Source organism: Mustela putorius, unplaced genomic scaffold, assembly GCF_011764305.1.
Source record: "Mustela putorius furo isolate JIRA1106 unplaced genomic scaffold, ASM1176430v1.1 tig00003913_pilon_pilon_pilon, whole genome shotgun sequence".
In the NCBI taxonomy this organism is placed as follows: Eukaryota; Metazoa; Chordata; class Mammalia; order Carnivora; family Mustelidae; genus Mustela; species Mustela putorius.
The window spans coordinates 2,990,638-3,009,925 of NW_025422060.1; the positions used below are offsets into that span (position 1 = coordinate 2,990,638).

At 42.9% G+C, this 19,288-nt stretch overlaps 1 protein-coding gene across 15 annotated transcripts in view; it reads left to right on the forward strand.

Moving 5' to 3' along the window:
* The window catches only part of PARD3 (par-3 family cell polarity regulator), a 653,655-nt gene that overhangs the window by 97,192 nt on the left and 537,175 nt on the right, over positions 1 to 19,288 (forward strand). For all 15 annotated transcript variants that reach the window (XM_045069142.1, XM_045069153.1, XM_045069147.1 and 12 more), the window contains exon 2: positions 17,937 to 18,038. In XM_045069142.1, coding sequence (XP_044925077.1) covers positions 17,937 to 18,038 — 102 coding nt within the window. The remainder of the gene's footprint in view (positions 1 to 17,936; positions 18,039 to 19,288) is intronic.

Here is a 19,288-nt window from a genome sequence, read left to right on the forward strand (position 1 = left end):
TTTAATAGTAGTCACAGACCCATCACCAAGTACAGAAGTGGGAAACATGAACTTGAGAGTCAGAGGAGCTCTAAAACCTGGCTCCCAGCTCGGCACCCCTCTGCTTTGGGAATTAGAACATAAGACAGCCCCTGTGGAAGAAGCCAGGCCCCATTCTTGGTCCTGCCTCCCTGCTGAGTTGCCAAGCCCAAGGCCCTTCAGTGCCCCTGCTGCATCACTGTGATCAATGCTTGAGCATATTTTAAAACAATGTACAAGGATAATGCAAAATTTATGAGGTTGTTAGGTTTTTTTCCCCTAAGCAGGGAACTAGCTGTGGAAAAGAGGGAGTTTAAAAGTTTTCTGCCATAATAAAGCTGGGATTAATTACTCTGATCTGATTAATACCTATTAAATTTGGGTTTTTAAAAGATTGAGATATACAGTAATCTAACTGAAAGGAGTTTATAATTTTATCTGTGACAAGTCACCGACTTTAAAATTTGAGGAGTCATGAAGGTACAGTGTTCCTTTAAGGGGGAACTGCCCCCCACCCCCAGCATAAGCATAATGACTTTGCTGGAGTGTGTGTGTCTGTTTCAGCTGTAATTGATTACTTTTCATCTTCAGATTTCATTCCCTTCTTCAAGTCAATATATGCATTTGGCAAATGGGGATATTAACACACTATTCTCAGGTTTTAAAGACAATTCTGTGTTCCAGAAGGGGGTTTTAAAAATGCTATGCTCTATCCCAAATACAGAGGCAAACAATGTGGAGTTAAACGTTTTTGAGACTTAGGCCTTAAACCGCATTGAGAGCTTGGGCAAGAGACTTGTGCAGTGAGCGTGCACAGAAGCGTGAGGTTTGCTGTGTCCCAACGTGAGCAGGGAGGTGGAATGACCACGGGGCACCATGTTGAAATACCAAGTCCAAGTTATCCTGCTCCCACTTGAGAGTAAGCAGCCAGGCCTGTTCTTCAGCCCTCACAAGTCATTGCACTTCCGGGGATGTTTCCTCTGATTGTAGTTTGCAGTGACCCTGGGCGAAATCACTGAGCCAGTTTAATATTAAAACTGGGAGTAGGTACACTGTAATTTGTGTGCTGGGTAGGTGATGTCCAGTGGAAAGTGCAAGGCTGGATGACAGGATGGTGGTGGCTGAGATCTCATTTATTACTATTTGGAAAATAATACAGCTGATGTTTTTCTCGGCTGTGGACAGCGGGCACTCCCTGGGACAGCACCTCCTCACAGTCTCCTCTTCTCGGTCCAGCTTGGAGCATTCGTGGGGTGCCTGCTGCTGTGATGGGGGCGGAGGAAAAGGGTCAGATTCTTTCACTGTCTTCCGTCCCTGTCCGCAGATCTGCCGTGCTGGTGAAGCATTCCTGGAGTATTAGCCGCTACTCTTTTCATGTTGTTTACTTTATACTCTGTTCTTTCCAAGAAAGAACAGAGCAGGAGCCTTTTCAAAGGCAGCATGGAGATACAGGAAAGAAATAATTAAATTTGAAGATTAGAATTTTGTTATTTTTACAATGCAATCATCTTAACTCTGGAATTGGTTTCTTGTGGTTGCCATTGGCCTTTGTAAAGGGTATGATGTTGCCTAAGATTTATATACAACCAAATCAACTCTGCTTCAGTATCATATTCATTTAGGTAAACTTATTCAGCGGTACTTAGACTACTTGTTGTAGATTTAGAATGAACTGATCAGCCACCTAGAAATACTTCTATTGCCTTTCTGGTATTATGCCGCACAGTTTTATGAAATGTCTTCTAATTAGTCTGAAAGTGTTTTCTTTTACTTCCAAGGCAAGTTATTTAAATTATGACAGATTTTGCCTTACTAAATAATTAGGAACATTCCTATGACTTTAGTGGTGTATACTTACAGATCTATACGTTTTATTTCAGGTGAATTGAGAAAAATTCTTGACATAATACAAAATGGTATTATCTCCAAGGCAGTTTTTTTTTTTTTCTTTCAAAGTAAGGAAAAAAAAACAAAAAAACAACACAACCCATGAGTGTCAGCCATCCACATGATTTATTTACTCAAGGGAGAAGTTTTCTAGCATACCTTGCACCATGAACTGAAATTTTGGTGCCAGCCCTTGTTTGCATGTCTATCTAAGGCTAAGATAAGTTTTTGCAGGAATGTCAGCTGACTGTGAGACAGACCCATACAAGAATGAAACTGGAGGCTTTGCAGTAAAATAAATACTCACTTCGACCATATGGGCTTTGCTTCTCTTTTGGCACTATAAGCTTTCAGTAAATATGGGCCCTGGTATTATATTTCACATATGTGGATGTGCTAAATGTATGCTAATTAAATCCTATATGTGATATTCATTACTTAACTATGATGTGAAAATTGAAAGTCTTGAATTTGACATTAAATTCTTGGTCCAAATCTCAGATTGGCCTGAAACGTCAGTGGTGAGAAGGTAAGAAGGGCCTGATTACTGGACCTGAAAAGGTGGGTTGTTTCTCTTGCACCCATATGAACACATTGGTGGCTTCAGCTGTCTAGCGAGTTTTGTGTTTTCCTTGTCTGGTCTTGTTGACCTGCTATTTATTTTAGTCTTTTGATAAACAGAAGAAGCTTCTCCAGTACTCGGAGGGAATGTTTGAAGGAACTGTTGCTGTGAGGAATGAGAATTTCATCCAGGAAGGATCTAACTTTAAAAAATGCAGAGACAGGAGGAGATTGTAGGATCACAGAAATCCTTAAAATTTTAGAATTAAAAAATTTGGGATCTTTTGAAATGCTTTTGTCTCTTCAAATCTCAAATTGTAGGTTCACATTTGCTGCTTCTGTTGGTAATATATCACCATTTAAAAAAAATTACATTGTTTTAATAGTTGTTTAGTACATGACGCTTGAGGTGACATCAAGTTTGGGGCTCAAGCGAGCCATTTCTCTGTGGGTCTGAAAAGTCTCTGCAGTGGCCCAGCCCTGGTAGGGATCTCGTGGGGCCAGCTGGGCTCAGGATTCCCAGTCCCAGGGGAAAAGAAGAAAGTAAAAGATAAGTGTTGACTGTTGATGTCATGTCCAGGCCTCGTTCCCCATTGCTCAAACATGCCACGTATGTTTTGGCCTTCCCACCTTTGTCTTAAGATTTATCCTGATTGAAACGAAATAATTCCTTCATGAAGGGTTCTTTGTCTTCAGTGTTTTCTGAATTTTTGTAATTCCTGTACTGCTTGGTTGGCATTTAATTTTGATAATTGGGTATGGTTAGTGAACTTTCTACATACCTATGGCTTGCCTCCCCAAATTGATATTAAAGTCTTGGAGAACAGGGACTTTACCACAGACTTGGCTGTTATTCCAAAACGCAACCACTTCGAGACTGAATGTTCTTAATTGATGGGTAGTATGTAACATGCCTTCCACAGGCTGTTTAAGTCTGTGGTTGGTGTAGAAATGCTTTCAGTCACAGGGAGCCTCCATGTGGGTACCCTTCCATGTCCTTGACCAGTCCCATGGCAGGACTCTTCCATGGTCTGGATGGGCCTGTGGCTTTGCTTCCCGCAGCATGCCATGTTAGTCTGGGTGGCTCCGAGTTGTGGTTCCCGCACTGTTGGGAAGCTGTTCCAGGAAGATGGGATCTGTGGGGCTTAGTACTCTGCTGCTTCAAGGACACGCATTTATAAACATGTCTGATGGAGAATGTTGTAGGGAAGGTTAGGGAGTTTTAATTCTGTGAGTTGTTTTCAATATCAGGTGATGGTGGTCATGGGAATGGTTATCCTATATCCGCTCAGGGAAGGAAAGCTGCTCTGAGTGTGTTTGGTTCTGATACAGCGCCATAGACTGGGTGAACAAGAGGCGAACCTCAGGGATAACTCGTCCCTTTGTTTTTACACACGAGATCTCGGGTGCCCACAAAGAGGAAGTGACTTGTGCAATGCAGTCCACTTAGCCTGTCAAGCCGTTTTATTGCCCTTCTTTGTGGCCGCGGATAGACCGGATATGTGCCCGCTCAATGGCTTCGTCATCAAACCTAGCGTTCTCATGGCAGCCACTCTATCAGCATCCTCAGAGTTTCAGCCGCCTGCTTCGTGTCCGTTTGTCGTCCCCCCGCGTTGGTCTGAGACGATTATCTGGACAGCTCTCATTGTTGGAGGTAGTCCATTTCACACTTTAATTACTACTTGTGTAATTGTGTTTTGCCCTAGTTTCCATAGAGCTAATTTGTTTCTTTGCTTCCATGCAGGAATTTTTTTTTTTTTTAAATCAGGAACTCTACTTTTAAGTATGCTAGAGAATAGCGATTAGACAGATGAGCTGTGTGACGTTAACCCTTATCCACAGGGGTCGAGATCCAAGACCTCCAGGGGATGCCCAAAACCTCAGGCGGTGCTGAACTAACACTAGGTTTTCCTTATACATGGATGCCTGTAATACAGTTTAATTTGTGAATTAGAGGCACAGTAAGAGTTAACAGCAATAACTAATAATAAAATGGAATAATTTATATAACAGTATACCGTCGGAAAAATTCTGGGGATGTGGTCTCTCTCACTTTCTCAAAATACCTCCTTGGATTGTCCTCACCTTTCCTGTGATGATGTGAGATCATAAAATGCCTATGAGATGACATGAAGTGAGGTGAGTGGGCTAATTCTAACCTGACAGTGTATCAGAAAGAGGATCATCTGCTGTTGGATTGTGGTTGATGGCGGTATCTGAAACTATGGAAAGGGAAACTGTAGGGGGACTACTTATTAGTGCTTGCTGTTTTCTTTTTTAGTGCTTGGATTGTGCATTTTTTTTCCTCTTAGATGGTATGTACCATATGTACCATAATTTTTTAAGAGGAATAAATTGAAGGCACAAGTACCTAACTTTCAAATACCTCATAAGGAAAAAACTTTATAAACTATATAAGGACAGAAAACTAACCATGTATTTAAGGAAACTAAGAAATTATATGGCATTAATATAATTTCCTTTACATATATTTCAAAGGTATCTTGGAGTCCTTATTTAAAAACGTCCGCATTTCAGTTGTATTTGAAATGGACCAGATGGGCCCAGATAAGGTCTTGAGTCTTTAGGGTTTTCCTGGAAAGACCTAAGTGCCAACATATTTTCAAATAAACAGGTTAGTAAAGAGATGCACATGGGTCCTTGGTTTGAGATAACTAGTAACATGTATCAGTGAAGGTTCTGGGGTAGGAGGGTTGTGTTTAAGTATGCTACAGAATAGCGATTAGACAGATGAGCTGTGTGATGTTAACCCTTATCCACAGGGGTCGAGATCCAAGACCTCCAGGGGATGCCCGAAACCTCAGGTGGTGATACAAAATCTGTTGTTTTGTATGCTAGACTAGAGATTCTAGGAGGGTAGGGAACATTTACTGCTGTAACTCCTGTACCTAGTTCAGTGCCTGCCATATAATAGATGCTCCATAAATAGTTGAATGAGTGGATAACGTCCACAGATTCAGTATGGTGGTAAATTATAAAACATGCACATCTATGAGACATTGTGTACTGTGGAGGGATAGGGCAGAAGATGAAGTGGGCTTGAAGACTGATGTTGCGAAGAGATATTAGCCAGGATTTGAAATTTGAGTAAGGTTTACACAAGTGAGGAGTTGGTATGGCTTTCTAGGATGGTACAATCGAGGTCTATCAAGTTTGAGTGACCAGGAAGTCCCATGGGCTGACTAGCTTCTATCTTGGGATTTGAGGTGTGTGTGTGTGTGTGTGTGTGTGTGTGTGTGTGTGCGCGTGTGTAAATACCCTTTGTCTGTTTGTATTGCTCCCTTCTTTACTCAAAATCTTTCCAAAAAGCTGACACACGTTCCTCGCCTCCATCGCCTGCAGAGATGTCCGTGGTAATAAGAGTCAAGAGCATCTCTGGTCTTGAGCAAATCTTTTGAAGATACCATCATGGATCCCTCCCTTGACTGATGATAGGGGAATCCTGGGAGGAGAAGGAAGCCCCACCTCTGACATCAGCAGTCCTGAGGAGACACTGGGAATAGGCCCCTCCACCCTCCCAAGTGGCTGTGGTCTGAGCACGTTCTGAGTGCTGTGGTCTGGTGTCCATTGCCTTGGGGGCCATACTTGTGATGTTGTGGTGCTGTGCAGCTCTGACCCAGACCCCACACAGTGTGGGGTGTGCTGGTCTGGAGTGCAGGGGCCACAGGGCACAGCTGGGTAACTGTTTGTCTTGCCTTCCGAGGAGGAGATTGAAGGTAGGTGCAAGTTCGCTGTCAAAATTCAGTTTCCGTAGAGTCTCCTCTCCTGTATTTGCTGGGGACTGTTTTTTCTGATTCACTCCTGTTTAGTGCTGCCAGACGTGAGGAATTAGTCATGTACCTTAAAGTGATTTGAGATAATTTCTTTAAGAAAAATGGGGCGGTGGCTTTTGGGTTAAGTAATATGAGGGGCTCGTGGAGAGCTACTTCAGGGTCAAGTTTTTGTTTTTGTTTTTGTTTTATAGAATTCTGAGCTACTTAGAGTTACCATGTTGCCGTGAGGCTTTCTTTCTAGGTTAGAGAAATTCTGGTCTGAGTCAGCCTCTCTTGTTTGCTGGTTGGATAGTAAATACACGAGGGTAGGTTTTTCTTTTGTTAGGCTGGGTAAGTGACCTTAAGGTTTTTTAGGTTGGTTATTTCTTTTGTAAGCACTAAAAAAAAAAAAAATTGACATTTTCAATTAGCTTTAAAAGCTCTCACACTGTATAGTATTGTCATTAACTGCACATGTGTTGTGGGTCACTGTGGTTGTCACACAGTGGGTCTCCACCTTGAGGTATCCTAGGCCCTATTTTAATGTTTATGGATTTTTTTTTTTTTTTTCAGTTTTTATTTCAGGACTGCCTGGTGCATGACTGACTTCTTAAATCTGTATATTTTTAATAGGTCACACAGTATGAAGCACTACTTTCTAGTATCGAAGAGAGTCAGGTGTATTAACCGGTGGGGGATATAGTTTTTTCATTATTCATTTCTTCTATTCTGAGAAAAAGAGAAAGAAAAGAGGACTTGCGGGGCACCTGAGTGCCCTCAACTGAGTAACCTCAGTTGCTTAAACATCCCACTCTTAGTTTTGGCTCAGGTTGTGATCTCATGGGTTGTGGGATCAAGCCCTGTTTTGGGGCTCTGTGCTCAGTGGGAAGTCTGCTTGAGACTCTCCCTCCTGCTCTGCCTTTCCCTGCACATGTTCTCTCTCTCTCAAATAAACAAATAAATCTTTAAAAAAGAAGAAGAAGAAAAGAGAATTTTATTTTGGTCAAGTTTTCCCTTCCGGATTTGTACCCCTGACGAACCTATTTGATCCTTCTCAAGAGACAGTTGTGCAAAAAAGGGCAAGCAGGTATTAAAAAGTCAGAGTAATATTTGAGCTCTCTTTCCCCTTCAGCTTTAATTACATGTGTGATAGCTCAAGCAAGTTTCCTGTTCTTTTTTTTTTTTTTTTTTAAGATTTTGTTTATTTATGTGACAGGTCACAAGTAGGCAGAGAGAGGAAGGGAAGCAGGCTCCTCGCTGAGCAGAGAGCCCGATGCAGTGCTCCATCCCAGGACCCTGAGATCATGACCTGAGCCCAAGGCAGAGGCTTTAACCCACTGAGCCACCCAGACATCCACGTTTCCTGTTCATTAGTCATCTCATCACTAGGAAGTGCTCAGTACCTGGTCGCCCCACACTGGCCCTTTGTACCGTAAGGGTGAAGGAGCAGAGTGCATATGGAGGGGAGCCCAGAGCCAGGCACCTGCTTCCATAGTGCTGATGATTGTACAGCTTATAAACAGATGTTTTCAGTTCTGGAGCAATATCCTATAGATCTGTATTGTCCTTTAGGGACTTAGGCTTGGATCTGTTGCACCTTTCCCCTTCCTTTAGAAAAGCCTTCTGTTCACCCCCTACCAGCTCATCAGGTAACAATACTGCCCACCTCCAAGCCCTTGCATGTTCTTATGTTCGCTGGGACTAGAGTGGGGAGAACTTGATTGGCCAAGCGGAGCAGAAGGTGAGCTTTTTGTCTTATCCTCCTTTCCTTGGGTTCTAGGCACGTTTATCTAGGCTTCAGCTCACTTCTTTTAGGCATTTTAGGGTGGGGTTGCTGGGGACTCACCTGTGTGGGTGAGGATGATGGTGTTTCTACTGGAATTTGGGTTCCTTTATACTGCCAGGGAAAAGTACCTGGATGTCTTCTTTCTCCACATCTGAGATGTTGCCTGGGATGTCAGCTGGAACAACCTCACAGCCTTTCTAGAGCCAGCTCTGGGAGTCAGAAGATACAGTGTGAATGTCTAGAGCCAGCTCTGGGAGTCAGAAGATACAGTGTGAATGTCTAGAGCCAGCTCTGGGAGTCAGAAGATACAGTGTGAATGTCTAGAGCCAGCTCTGGGAGTCAGAAGATACAGTGTGAATGTCTAGAGCCAGCTCTGGGAGTCAGAAGATACAGTGTGAATGTCTAGAGCCAGCTCTGGGAGTCAGAAGATACAGTGTGAATGTCTAGAGCCAGCTCTGGGAGTCAGAAGATACAGTGTGAATGTCTAGAGCCAGCTCTGGGAGTCAGAAGATACAGTGTGAATGTCTAGAGCCAGCTCTGGGAGTCAGAAGATACAGTGTGAATGTCTAGAGCCAGCTCTGGGAGTCAGAAGATACAGTGTGAATGTCTAGAGCCAGCTCTGGGAGTCAGAAGATACAGTGTGAATGTCTAGAGCCAGCTCTGGGAGTCAGAAGATACAGTGTGAATGTCTAGAGCCAGCTCTGGGAGTTGGAAGATACAGTGTGAATGGGGGCTCTTGGTCCTGACATGGCACGGCATGCCCGTGGTATTTCTTTTGGCAGTTAGGAGAGTACAAGTCTGTGTTTGTTGACTGTAGTCTCTGAGGAGCTCTTGTTTAAATTTTTTCTCTTATCTAACAGGGTTATTACCTTTATTTTTTATACATTACTTACACAACATGGTGCATTGTTCTTTGTTCCATGCAAAAAGAAAAAAAAAAAGATGATGGTTCCTGCCGTCAAGGAACTTAACTAGAGATAAACAAACAGCACAAATATGTGGTCTAGATAAATACTTGGAGGTTGGAGTGCATTTCCCAGAGGAGGTGGTTTCTGATCTCGATTTGAGAGGACAAATACAAGTCTCGTAGTTGGAGCCGTGGAGATGAAAGTGTTCCAGGTGTGAAATTGAATGAAAAAAAAAAACTTAAGGGTTAACTAATTCACAGAACTGATATTTATTGAGTCTTTACTCTGTCTCAGGCACTGATCCTAGTGATTGGGTTTCTCAGTGAGGAGAGCAGTTGAAGGCCCAGATGTGGTGTTGAGAACTGTCTGGAAGGACTGACAGACTGCGATGGGAGCCAAGGGAAGTCTGGAAATGCAGGCTTGGGAGGAGTGGGTGCTTGGACAGGGATGTTGGATTTTAACCTTTTGGAATGTCATGAGTCAGTGCAAATGACTCCTGTCACAAGACAGGGACATGATGAAATGGATATTTCGTGAAGATAGTTATGCAGCAAGATGCAGGACAGGAATGAAAAGATTGGAGTCTAGAAGCAGTAAGATGAGTTGGAAAGTAATTAGATTATTTAGGACAAGAGATGAAAGGAAGAAGTACATTTATATGGTTATCATAGGAAAAGAGAGAGAGAGAGAGAGAGAGTGTGTGTGTGTGTGTGGTAACCATTTTTTTTTTTAAGAGTTTATTTATTTATTTGACAGACAGGGATCACAAGTAGACAGAGAGGCAGGCAGAGAGACAGGGAAGCAGGCTCCCTGCTGAGCAGAGAGCCCTATGTGGGGCTCGATCCCAGGACCCTGGGATCATGACCTGAGCTGAAGGCAGAGGCTTAACCCACTAAGCCACTCAGGTGCCCCCCATTTTTAAGATATAGTAATAACTTCTGATTTAAGAAGTGTAGGTGAGGGACACGTAAGTGGCTCAGTTAAGCATCTACCTTTGCTCAGGTCATGATCTCAGGGTCCTGGGATCGAGTCCCGCATTGGGCTCCTTGCTCAGTGGGGAGCCTGCTTTTCTCTCTGCCTGCTTCACCCTGCTCATGCTCTGTCTCTCTGACCGATCAATAGAATCTTTAAAAAAAAAAAGAGTGGGTGAAAACATTAAATCCATGAATTTATGAGCTAAACATGATATGTAATAATACGTAAAAGAAATTCAAAGTATTTCAGCCCCGATGCAGCCTCAATTCTAAACCACAAATTTTGAGTTCTCAGACTCTGGTGTGCATTTGGATCACCTGCAGGGCCTGTTAAGACACAGGTTGCTGGGCCCTGCCCCTGCCTTGAGAGATTCTGATTCAGTAGGGCCAGGTGGAGCTCCCAAATGTTAGCATTTCTGGCTAGTTCCCAGTTGATAATGCGGGAATGAACTACTTTAAGAACCTCAGCTTTAAATCATAGATGAGATTAGAACATGTAATATAATATTTAGGTGGGTGGCTTTTCAAACTTTTTTTTTTTAACAGTCAAAAACTTTTTATTAGAGGAAATATGTTGTATACCTCTCCATTATGCAAAATATAAAGAGGTTGGGAAGAGGGGCTGTAACCAGAGGACAGTCACTCTGATGCTCCTGTTTGAAAAGAATCCATGTGGGTCTGAGAAAGGCTGGGACATGAATCAGCGGAAGCCGCCTGGGGTCCTGGCCAACGGCAGTTACTCACTGTGACCTCTTTTCAGTAGCTTAGGCTTTCTGCGGCTCAGTTTTCTCATCGAAAGCAAGGATCATAATCCCTCTTACCACATGGGATAATGCACAAGTGCGAGTGTGTTTTTTAGAATTGTAATGCATAATGCAAATATACTGGTGGTGACTGCCTTCTTGTCCTTGTCCGGGTGCCTGCCCAAGCCAGCCCCCGATCCTTCCCCCCTTTCCTCTGTTTCTGTGGAGTAGTGCAGAACTGGGGGAGCAGCTGTGACTCAGGCGATGTTGTGGAAGTTGTGTCAGAGTTAGAGGTCAGTAATGGGCAGGCCCATATGGCTGGGCTACGGTATAACTCCGTAAGAGATTGTGTGCAGTTCTAATGAAACAAAATGCCAGAAAGTTACTTACATGTGGTTGGAATTCACCTTTGGTTTCATGCTGCTGTTTTCTTTTTTGACTGACACTGTAAATGAAGCCAGTCACCTTCAGGGAAGGCATCAGGGTTGTGGCTGCTCTGTGTTAGGTGTGGAGGTGCAGTGGTGGTACGTGTGTTGGGTGTGGTTTGGGATGGAAAAGTGGAAAGCAGAAGAGTGCACTTGCCATGAAATAATAGATATTCCCTTATTGTGATGGAGGTCACTGTTTTATCGTTGAACATCAGCTGTGCTTTCTGACCACCTGTATTTTCAGGCTTTGTTAAGAAAGCAACAGAAAAATCTGTTTAATGTCAACATTGTTACAACAAAATTGAAAATAGGTCCTTTGGTTTGAATTTATACTAAAAGCTAGGCATTTTTGGAATGGAGCTGATTAGACAAATTCAAAACTGTGTATACTCCATCTTGAAATTCCAATGATTCATTTAAAAAAAATTATTTTATTTATTTATTTGACAGAGAGAGATCACAAGTAGGCATAGAGGCAGGCAGAGAGTGAGAGAGAGGGAAGCAGGCTCCCCACTGAGCAGAGAGCCCGATGCGGAACTTGATTCCAGGACCCTGAGATCATGACCTGAGCCGAAGGCAGCAGCTTAACCCATTGAGCCACACAGGTGCCCCCCAATGATTCATTTTTTAACCCATTGAGCCATGCAGGCACCCCCAAATGATTCATTTTTTTAAAAAGAGAACTATAAAATGTATTCTAAAAAATGTTTCATTTTGGGTTTAAGTAAATTAGATACTTAACCAAGGGAATCGAGAATGTGGCCTAATTTCTATCCATTGTGCTCTTCTTTTGACTTTAAAAGCAAAATGTTTTTGTTTGTTGTATCATGGACTGACCTCCTTTGTCTTGGCTGCGTAATTATCCCCTGGCTAAATAGGACTGATGGATGCTCACTTCAAGCTGTGTGCTGTGCATGTTATTTTCAGGAACCTTTTGTGCCGTTTCTCCCCAGTCTTTTTGTTTTCCAACATTATGGATGTGCATAGTCAGATTTTTAGGAAGAGAGCCATACTTGTTCCCTGAGAGATGGCCTTTTTCAATTCTTGCACTTGATTCTTTTGGTACTACCTTTGTATTTCTGTGTCACCTGCTTATATTGATTTTTGTTGCTTTTGTCATGTTTTTTATTTAATATGGACGATTTAAGCCTGTTTCACTGCCCCACATGTGCCTTTCCCCTCTCTTGCAGCCACTTCTTGGATCTCTGTTTCTGTCTGGAGAGAGAGGTTTCTCTCTCTCAGTCTCTCTCTTTCTCTCTCACACACATACATGTACATGCATGCACACACACTTTCTTCCCTCCAAAGCAATTGTAAATTTGATTAAGTATTTGATGTACCCATTATTTTCATTATTAAAAGCTGCTCAGAGCTGAACTGTGTGTGATAGATACATTGGTGACATTTTCCTGTAACTTGTGTGGTTTCCCTGGAACGAAGAATACTTTTTCCTTTGTTTGGTCTTCTGTGAATTTACAGCCAATTCTAATCCAGCTCAGCCAGTTGTTAAAAAGTAACATCTTGGCATGTTTATTTTTTATTTTATTTTTTTTAAAGATTTTATTTATTTACTTGAGAGAGAGACAGTGAGAGAGAGCATGAACCAGGAGAAGGTCAGAGAGAGAAGCAGACTCCCCATGGAGCTGGGAGCCCGATGCGGGACTCATCCCAGGACTCCAGGATCATGACCTGAGCCGAAGGCAGTCGTCCAACCAACTGAGCCACCCAGGCGTCCCTTGGCATGTTTAGTTACAGTGGGTACTCTCAGCTTCTTGAAGACCTCTCCTTTGGAGCTTCTGGCCCACTTCCTGGAGGACCAGTCACCTTCCGCCCCTGGTGCCCCGCTGATATCCGGGCTCAGCCTCACATTATTCTGGGAATTCTCTTATATGTTATGTCCCCTATTCTCATATGCCATGCCATCTTCATTCATGGTTTATTTCCTTGGAACACATCTTCCAGCACTTTCCTGAGAAAGGTGCAGAGAGAGTAATTTTTGTAGAAATAGCATTTCTAAAACATTTTTTTTCTGCCTTTGCACTTTACTGATGGCTGTCGGGTGAAGTATAGTATTCTTGCCTGGGGACCATTTCTCTTAAGCATTTTGAAGACAGTGTACCATTGTCATTTGGATTCTAGTGTTGCTCTCCAGAAAGCCAAACTCATTCTGATTCCTTTTCCATTCATTATATAGTATTTGTATTTTACTTTCTGGAATGTTTTTGTTTGTTTTACCTTCTGCTTATCTCTTCTGTTCTGATATGCCTTGGTGTGTGCCTGTTTTTTGTTTGTTTTTGTTTTTGTTTTTGGTGTATGCCTGTTTTCATAATTTGTGTTGTGTTCTCTACAGGCCTTTTTAATGTGGAAACTCTTGTCATTCTGGGGAACTAACTTGATCCCCCCACCCGCCCCCGTTTTCCCAGTTTTCTTTTTCTAGAGCTTCTATGATTCAACCGCTTGACTTACTTGATTCATCTTCTGTTTCATTACCTGCTTTTATCTTCTTTTTTTCCTTTACTTTCTGGGGCGATTTCTTCACTTCCTCTCCAATCTTCTAATGATTTTTCACTTGATGTGATTTTAACTTCTAGGAGGCTTTTGTTTGGCTTTCCTCTCTGTTTTTTTCCTTTCCTCTTTCCCTGTCTTTTCATTTTCCTTTGCTACCTGGATTACCATCATCTGAACTCTCCTGGGTATCAGTGACGGGTTTTTTACAACCATCTTCTTTTTATACAGCCTGTTTTTCTCGGTATCTTTTCTATTTGTTTTGGCCTTTGCTCCATCCTTGGGTTTTCCTCAGGGTCTGTTCCTTGCCTGCTGGCTGAGTAAGGGGTGTTAACTCGAACACAGACCCTAGAGTGTAGGCAAGGGCTCAGAAGCTGAGGTGCACAGGAGGGGCACCTGGCTGGCTAGATTCCTCTGGCCCTTTGCTCTTCAGGTGGTCAGATGCCCAGGGAGAGATCGTCCAGGCTCTTGTCTAGGTGGCTTGACTCCAGCTGCCTGTGTTCCGGGAACACACGGAAGCAGAGAGCTGGATTCTCTACTCAGTGTGAAAATGTTCACTTATCCCCGCATCCCACCTGGTTTTCAGAGATCTCTGCAGTATAAGCCTCCAGGAAGCTGCTGGGGCTGTCCCAGTGCTGTGTGCAGCACTTCAAAATATCTTTACTGCTTAAAGAGAATTTCAGCCGATCCTGCGGTTTTTCTTCCCATGTTCATTCCTGTCTTCTGAGGTACTTGGTTTCCCCAATTCCAGAGCAGCTTAGGGCTCTCCCGAGGAGGTCACGTTGCTGCCTGGTTTCCCACGCAGTCCGGCGCGGGGTTCACTTTCTTGAGTCTGCTCCACGTGTGATCATCAGCCCGGCTTCCCAGCCTCCTGCTGCTCTGTTACTCTTGTTTCTCTCTGTTCTCTTTGCTTTTGTGGCGATACACCTTGAAAAATACATAACGACTGTAGTTTCGGGAGGGTTCCAGGACGGGGGAGGCCGAGTACACGTGGGTCTCTTGGGTAGGATGTTTTTACCTTCCGTTTCTGTTGTGTGGCCCATTTTGTGCTCCCAGTTTAATGAATAAACCGTGCCCCTCCTCCCTGCCTGTTCGTACCTGTCCTTCAGCTCAGAATGATCTCTGCGTTCTTCCTTCCTCCAGCCTGCTCATTAGAAGCCTTTCCTGAATCTTTCCAAGCAAAAGTAATCTTTCCTTCCTCTGAACTCAAAGCATTTTTATGTCTGTTTTTCTTATGACGCATGGTCTACCTCCTTTGACTTTTTGTTTATGTCTTATCTGATACATTTTAATTTCTCACAGAGGGCAGCGGTGGTTGTTTTTGCTCTCATCCTGTTTTTTGCAAGTAGTAATTTATTTTCAAATTATCACGAGTTTTCAGTTATCTTTTTGTAGTCTTATATTTACATATATATTCTCATTTGAAAATCTGAGAGGATATAGACCATTGCAGTATGCATGGTCACTGCAAAGAGCAGGCTACCACCGTTTCCAGTGGCAGATACTTTTCTTGAAGCTTACGTGGGTGTAAGATAGGCAGAGGCTGTGTGTTCCACAGGTCACAGCTCACGGAAGCTCATGGCTTTTTGCATAATGGGATGATGCTCTCTGTAGAGCTGGAAGGATTTCTTTGCGGGGCCAGTCTTTCATTAGGATTTCCCCCATACTGTTTGTTCTTACTGTGTCCTGGAATAGAGTGGGCAACACCTTTCATTGCAGCTTGCATTTTTTCAAATTACACACCTGTGCTTTCATTCTCAGCTGGTCTTAGAAATGGTTCCTCTACTTCTTTGTCTCCAGCCTTAGGCCAGGTCCTGGCTCTTATTCTTAGCCTGGGTGAGAAGCAGTGATTCTTTCTGTGGTTTTGTCCCTGGATTTCTTCTTGGTGTTTGGGGACCCTTGTCTGGCCTGGGCATTTGCTTCTTGGTAGCTCTGTCTTCATCGCTTGATGAACGTCATTCCTTGTTTCTTGCTCGTGTGTGAGGGATTTTTGGTTGTCAGAACATAAAACTATTGTTCGGTGTTTAGATCTTTGGTTATTTTAAATGAACTAATCCTGAGTGAGACAGATTCTTATTTTTTAAAATTGAGTGTTATGTCATGTTGGTTTTTAAATCTCATAACAGGTGTATTTATTGTAGAATTAGTGTTTATTAGTATTTTTAAAAGTGCCTTATCACAACTTTTTGTTCAGTTACATTTCTACGTTTCTATAGCTGGGACAACAATGGTTTCTGCTATTAACATTTCAAAGTTTTTAGGGTGAACTACCAAGGTAGAATCAACAAACATACTCTGACTTTTTAAGAAAAGTTTTCCTTAGAGGTTCTTCACTATTCCATTGAAAATATAGCAGATCCTCTGTTTATTGAGAGAGAATTGTATTGATGAAAGCTGCCAGTTAAAATCTGAGAGAGGCTACTGTTTGAAGGAGCTGTATTTCTCAGTGGCAAAAATGTCCTTCCTGGATTTTATACTCTTGTGGGAAGAGGTCATTTCTATGTGTCCTGTTTAGATCTGTGGGGTGTGTGTGTGTGTGTGTGTGTGTTATACTCTCTTGGGATTAGTGCTGATTTCCTTCTCGGTTTTTTTCTGTCCAGACAGTTTCTGTTCAGCACGTATTATGGAGTGGCATTTAATAAGTGCTGTCCTGATAAATGTTCTGACATGGTGTTGTCATGGCTACTTGGCATAGTTGACCGTAGAATCAGGACCCTTCTGGAGAGAGGAGACAACCGAATCTCAGTAATTCTGAGATTACTGATCTTGTCTAATTACAGGCCTTGATCAGATTGTTGAAAGATTATAAGCCAGGTTTACAGAGTATTTGAAAGGGCAGGAGAATGATTAGTATATAACATTCTGCTGATAGACCAAGGCCGATGAGTCTTGAGAATGGACCATTGAATTAAACAATATGGAGACTGTTGGTAACTTGAATGGACATTTTTGAGCATGTGGTGGGGAGGAAACTTCATTGGAACAGGATTATGAGAGAAGAATGTAAAACAACAAATCTATTAATAATTTTGCTGTAAAGAGAGTTAGAGAGTTGGTAGAGTGACTAAAGAGTAAAGTAGGGTCAATGGAAAGTTTTATACAATTATTTTAGCATGTGAAAAAAAAATACAGTATCAACAGCTTTTAAAGACTCAGCATTTACATCTGAGTACCATTTTCCAAAGTACTATGGTTTTTAGAAACATTAACAGTAAGACTGGAGATAGACTTCTAAACTGTTTTGGGGGCTTTCTGGTCGGGAAGAAAGGTGATGACTGACTGAGGTGTGTCATGAGGGGTGGGAAGGGTTAGCCTGGATGATAAGGTGAGGCCCTGTGTAGAGGAGGCACTGGGCCTCCACGGTGGGCAGCGGGGACAGTTCTGCAGGACTTTAATACAGGCAGGCTGTGAAAGGGGAACTAACTGTGGTGGAGAAAGGCTAGAACATAGCAGGTCCTGAAATAGAAAAGTCAAGGGGTTGAGAAAATTGTTAGGAGGAAATTTATTTCAGAGGAGTAGCTCCAAATGTTACAGAAAAGCTGTTAGGTTATGATCTCATAAGGAGCGTGTGGGGAGGACAGGGAAGGAAGAAGAGGTTTTTATAAACCACATTTTAGAGGTCAGTCTGCTTCATTGTGTACTAAAAGGGTTTTAGAAATGAAAGTTAATATTTTAGTTGATTAGATCATCCTACAGTTTTCTTGGGGGGAGGTGAAGAGCAGAGGGCAGGATGACTCTGTTCTAACTTGCTAGGGAATGATGGTTGGTACAGCTTTCTTTATTCTCCCCCAGGATATTAATTATACCTGATTACCCTTGGAGGATTAATACCTTTTGGTAAGGAAGAGTAAGAGTGTGGTTTGTTTGGGGAATTTGTTCTTTGATGGCTCACTGGAGCACTGTTGGAACCATAGCAACAGGTGTCCTAAGGACTCTGGACAACATTGTAATCTGGGAATCATGCAGCATAAGGCTCTAGAATGAAGACAGATGCCATGGCATGTGTGTGTGTGCGTGTGCGTGTGCGTGAGAGAGAGAGAGATGTGTTTTTACAAACCTAGTCTCTGTGGATGACCAATTTGAGTACTGACTTTCCTTTGAAAGAAGTCCGGATGAATGTGGGTGCAGAGTAACTATATGCTATTTGCATTAGTAGTGTTTTATGATAGTGTTTAATAGTTTTGAGAAGTAGTGTCTGAGCTGCATTTTGAGCACTGAGAAAGTGAAAAGATGGGTAATTCAGCATTTTTTAAACAAGCGTTTTTAGTAAGTGTTCCGTTTTAGTGATTCTCAGGTGTTAGAGATTCTTTTGGTGATGTAACTACCTACATTCAATGTTTCTGTTCTCTACAGGATCCAAACTACTGGATACAGGTGCACCGACTTGAACACGGAGATGGAGGAATACTAGACCTTGACGATACCCTCTGTGATGTAGCAGACGATAAAGACAGAGTGAGTTCAAATCCAGGGAAGCCATGCAGGATGCATTTAGTGAAGGGGGGTGGTTAGGTGGGAGTACTTCCCTTTCTAATTAGAAACTTACTTTAAAGAACATTTGGGTCACTCCCTTTGCTTTTTTTTTTTTTTAAACAAGTATTGTGAGTCTTCACTATACTGAATTTTACGGTATAATGTTTTTCTTGACACCTGGGCTTTATTAAGATTACTATGTTATAGAATTTTAAATTTCCAACTTTTTGAATAGAATTCTTTTTAGAAGTTTCTCCTGCCATATTTTCCTTTGTCTTAACCAAACTGATCCCCTTTCTTGACAACTGAGGTCTGTTTCCGTGTGTGATATGCAAGGTCTCTGAGTTCTGACCGGAGCACTGGCCTGTCCCAGAGTGGGCATGGGCAGTGTTCTATCTGGCTCCCCAGGGAGTGGGTGCATCTCAGGGAACAGGGACGTCCCAGGGAGCAGAGGCGTCTCAGGGAGCAGAGGCTTTTCTGTGTTCCAAAAGCCATGCTTTTCTTGGTGTTGCTCTTGGGGAGCTTTTGGACTGTAGGACCATCCTCAGTGTCCTCTGATTTCGGCATTACCAACGGGACCACCCCCAGGCACATCAGTGTTCACTTGCTTTCACCCTTTTGTCCTGCTCTTTGAGGGAATGAGGAGAAGTGACACTCAGTACTTTAAGAATCTGTGACAGGATATTTGCATGTAGAAGTCAGATGATTATTGTCAGGGGGTGATGGGGCTGGAGCAGACTTTGGCCACAGCCTCGTTTGTGTTCTGGTCGTGATGAAGTTATGGAAGGGCTGCCAGCTGCACACGCCTTGTGTCATCACACGTGTCACAGCACAGGATGGGTTAAGCCAGCGGTCACATCATGGGGTTGGGGGGTGGTGAAGCTGTCTCATACTCAACTCTGGTTCTCTCCGGGGAGCGCTCTCCCTCCCTGTCTCTGCCTTCCTCCCGCTGCCCACCTTCCTCCTCTCCCCCCAACCCAATTCTCTTTCTCCCCCTTCCCCTCCACTCCTGTTGCTGACCCTTGGCTTCACCCTCTCTCCATGCCTGTACTTGGCTGGGAGATGGCTGAGCACGGCTGTCTTGTCTTCTTGGCTTCTGCTTTCCTGACAGCGCAGTGCCTCATTCCAAACTGGCAGATATCCTCTATGTTTTCTTGAAATCTTGAGGAAAATGAAAAATCCCAGGTATGAAATAGTGTGTAAATTCTGGGAGATTTGATTCACTAGCACAT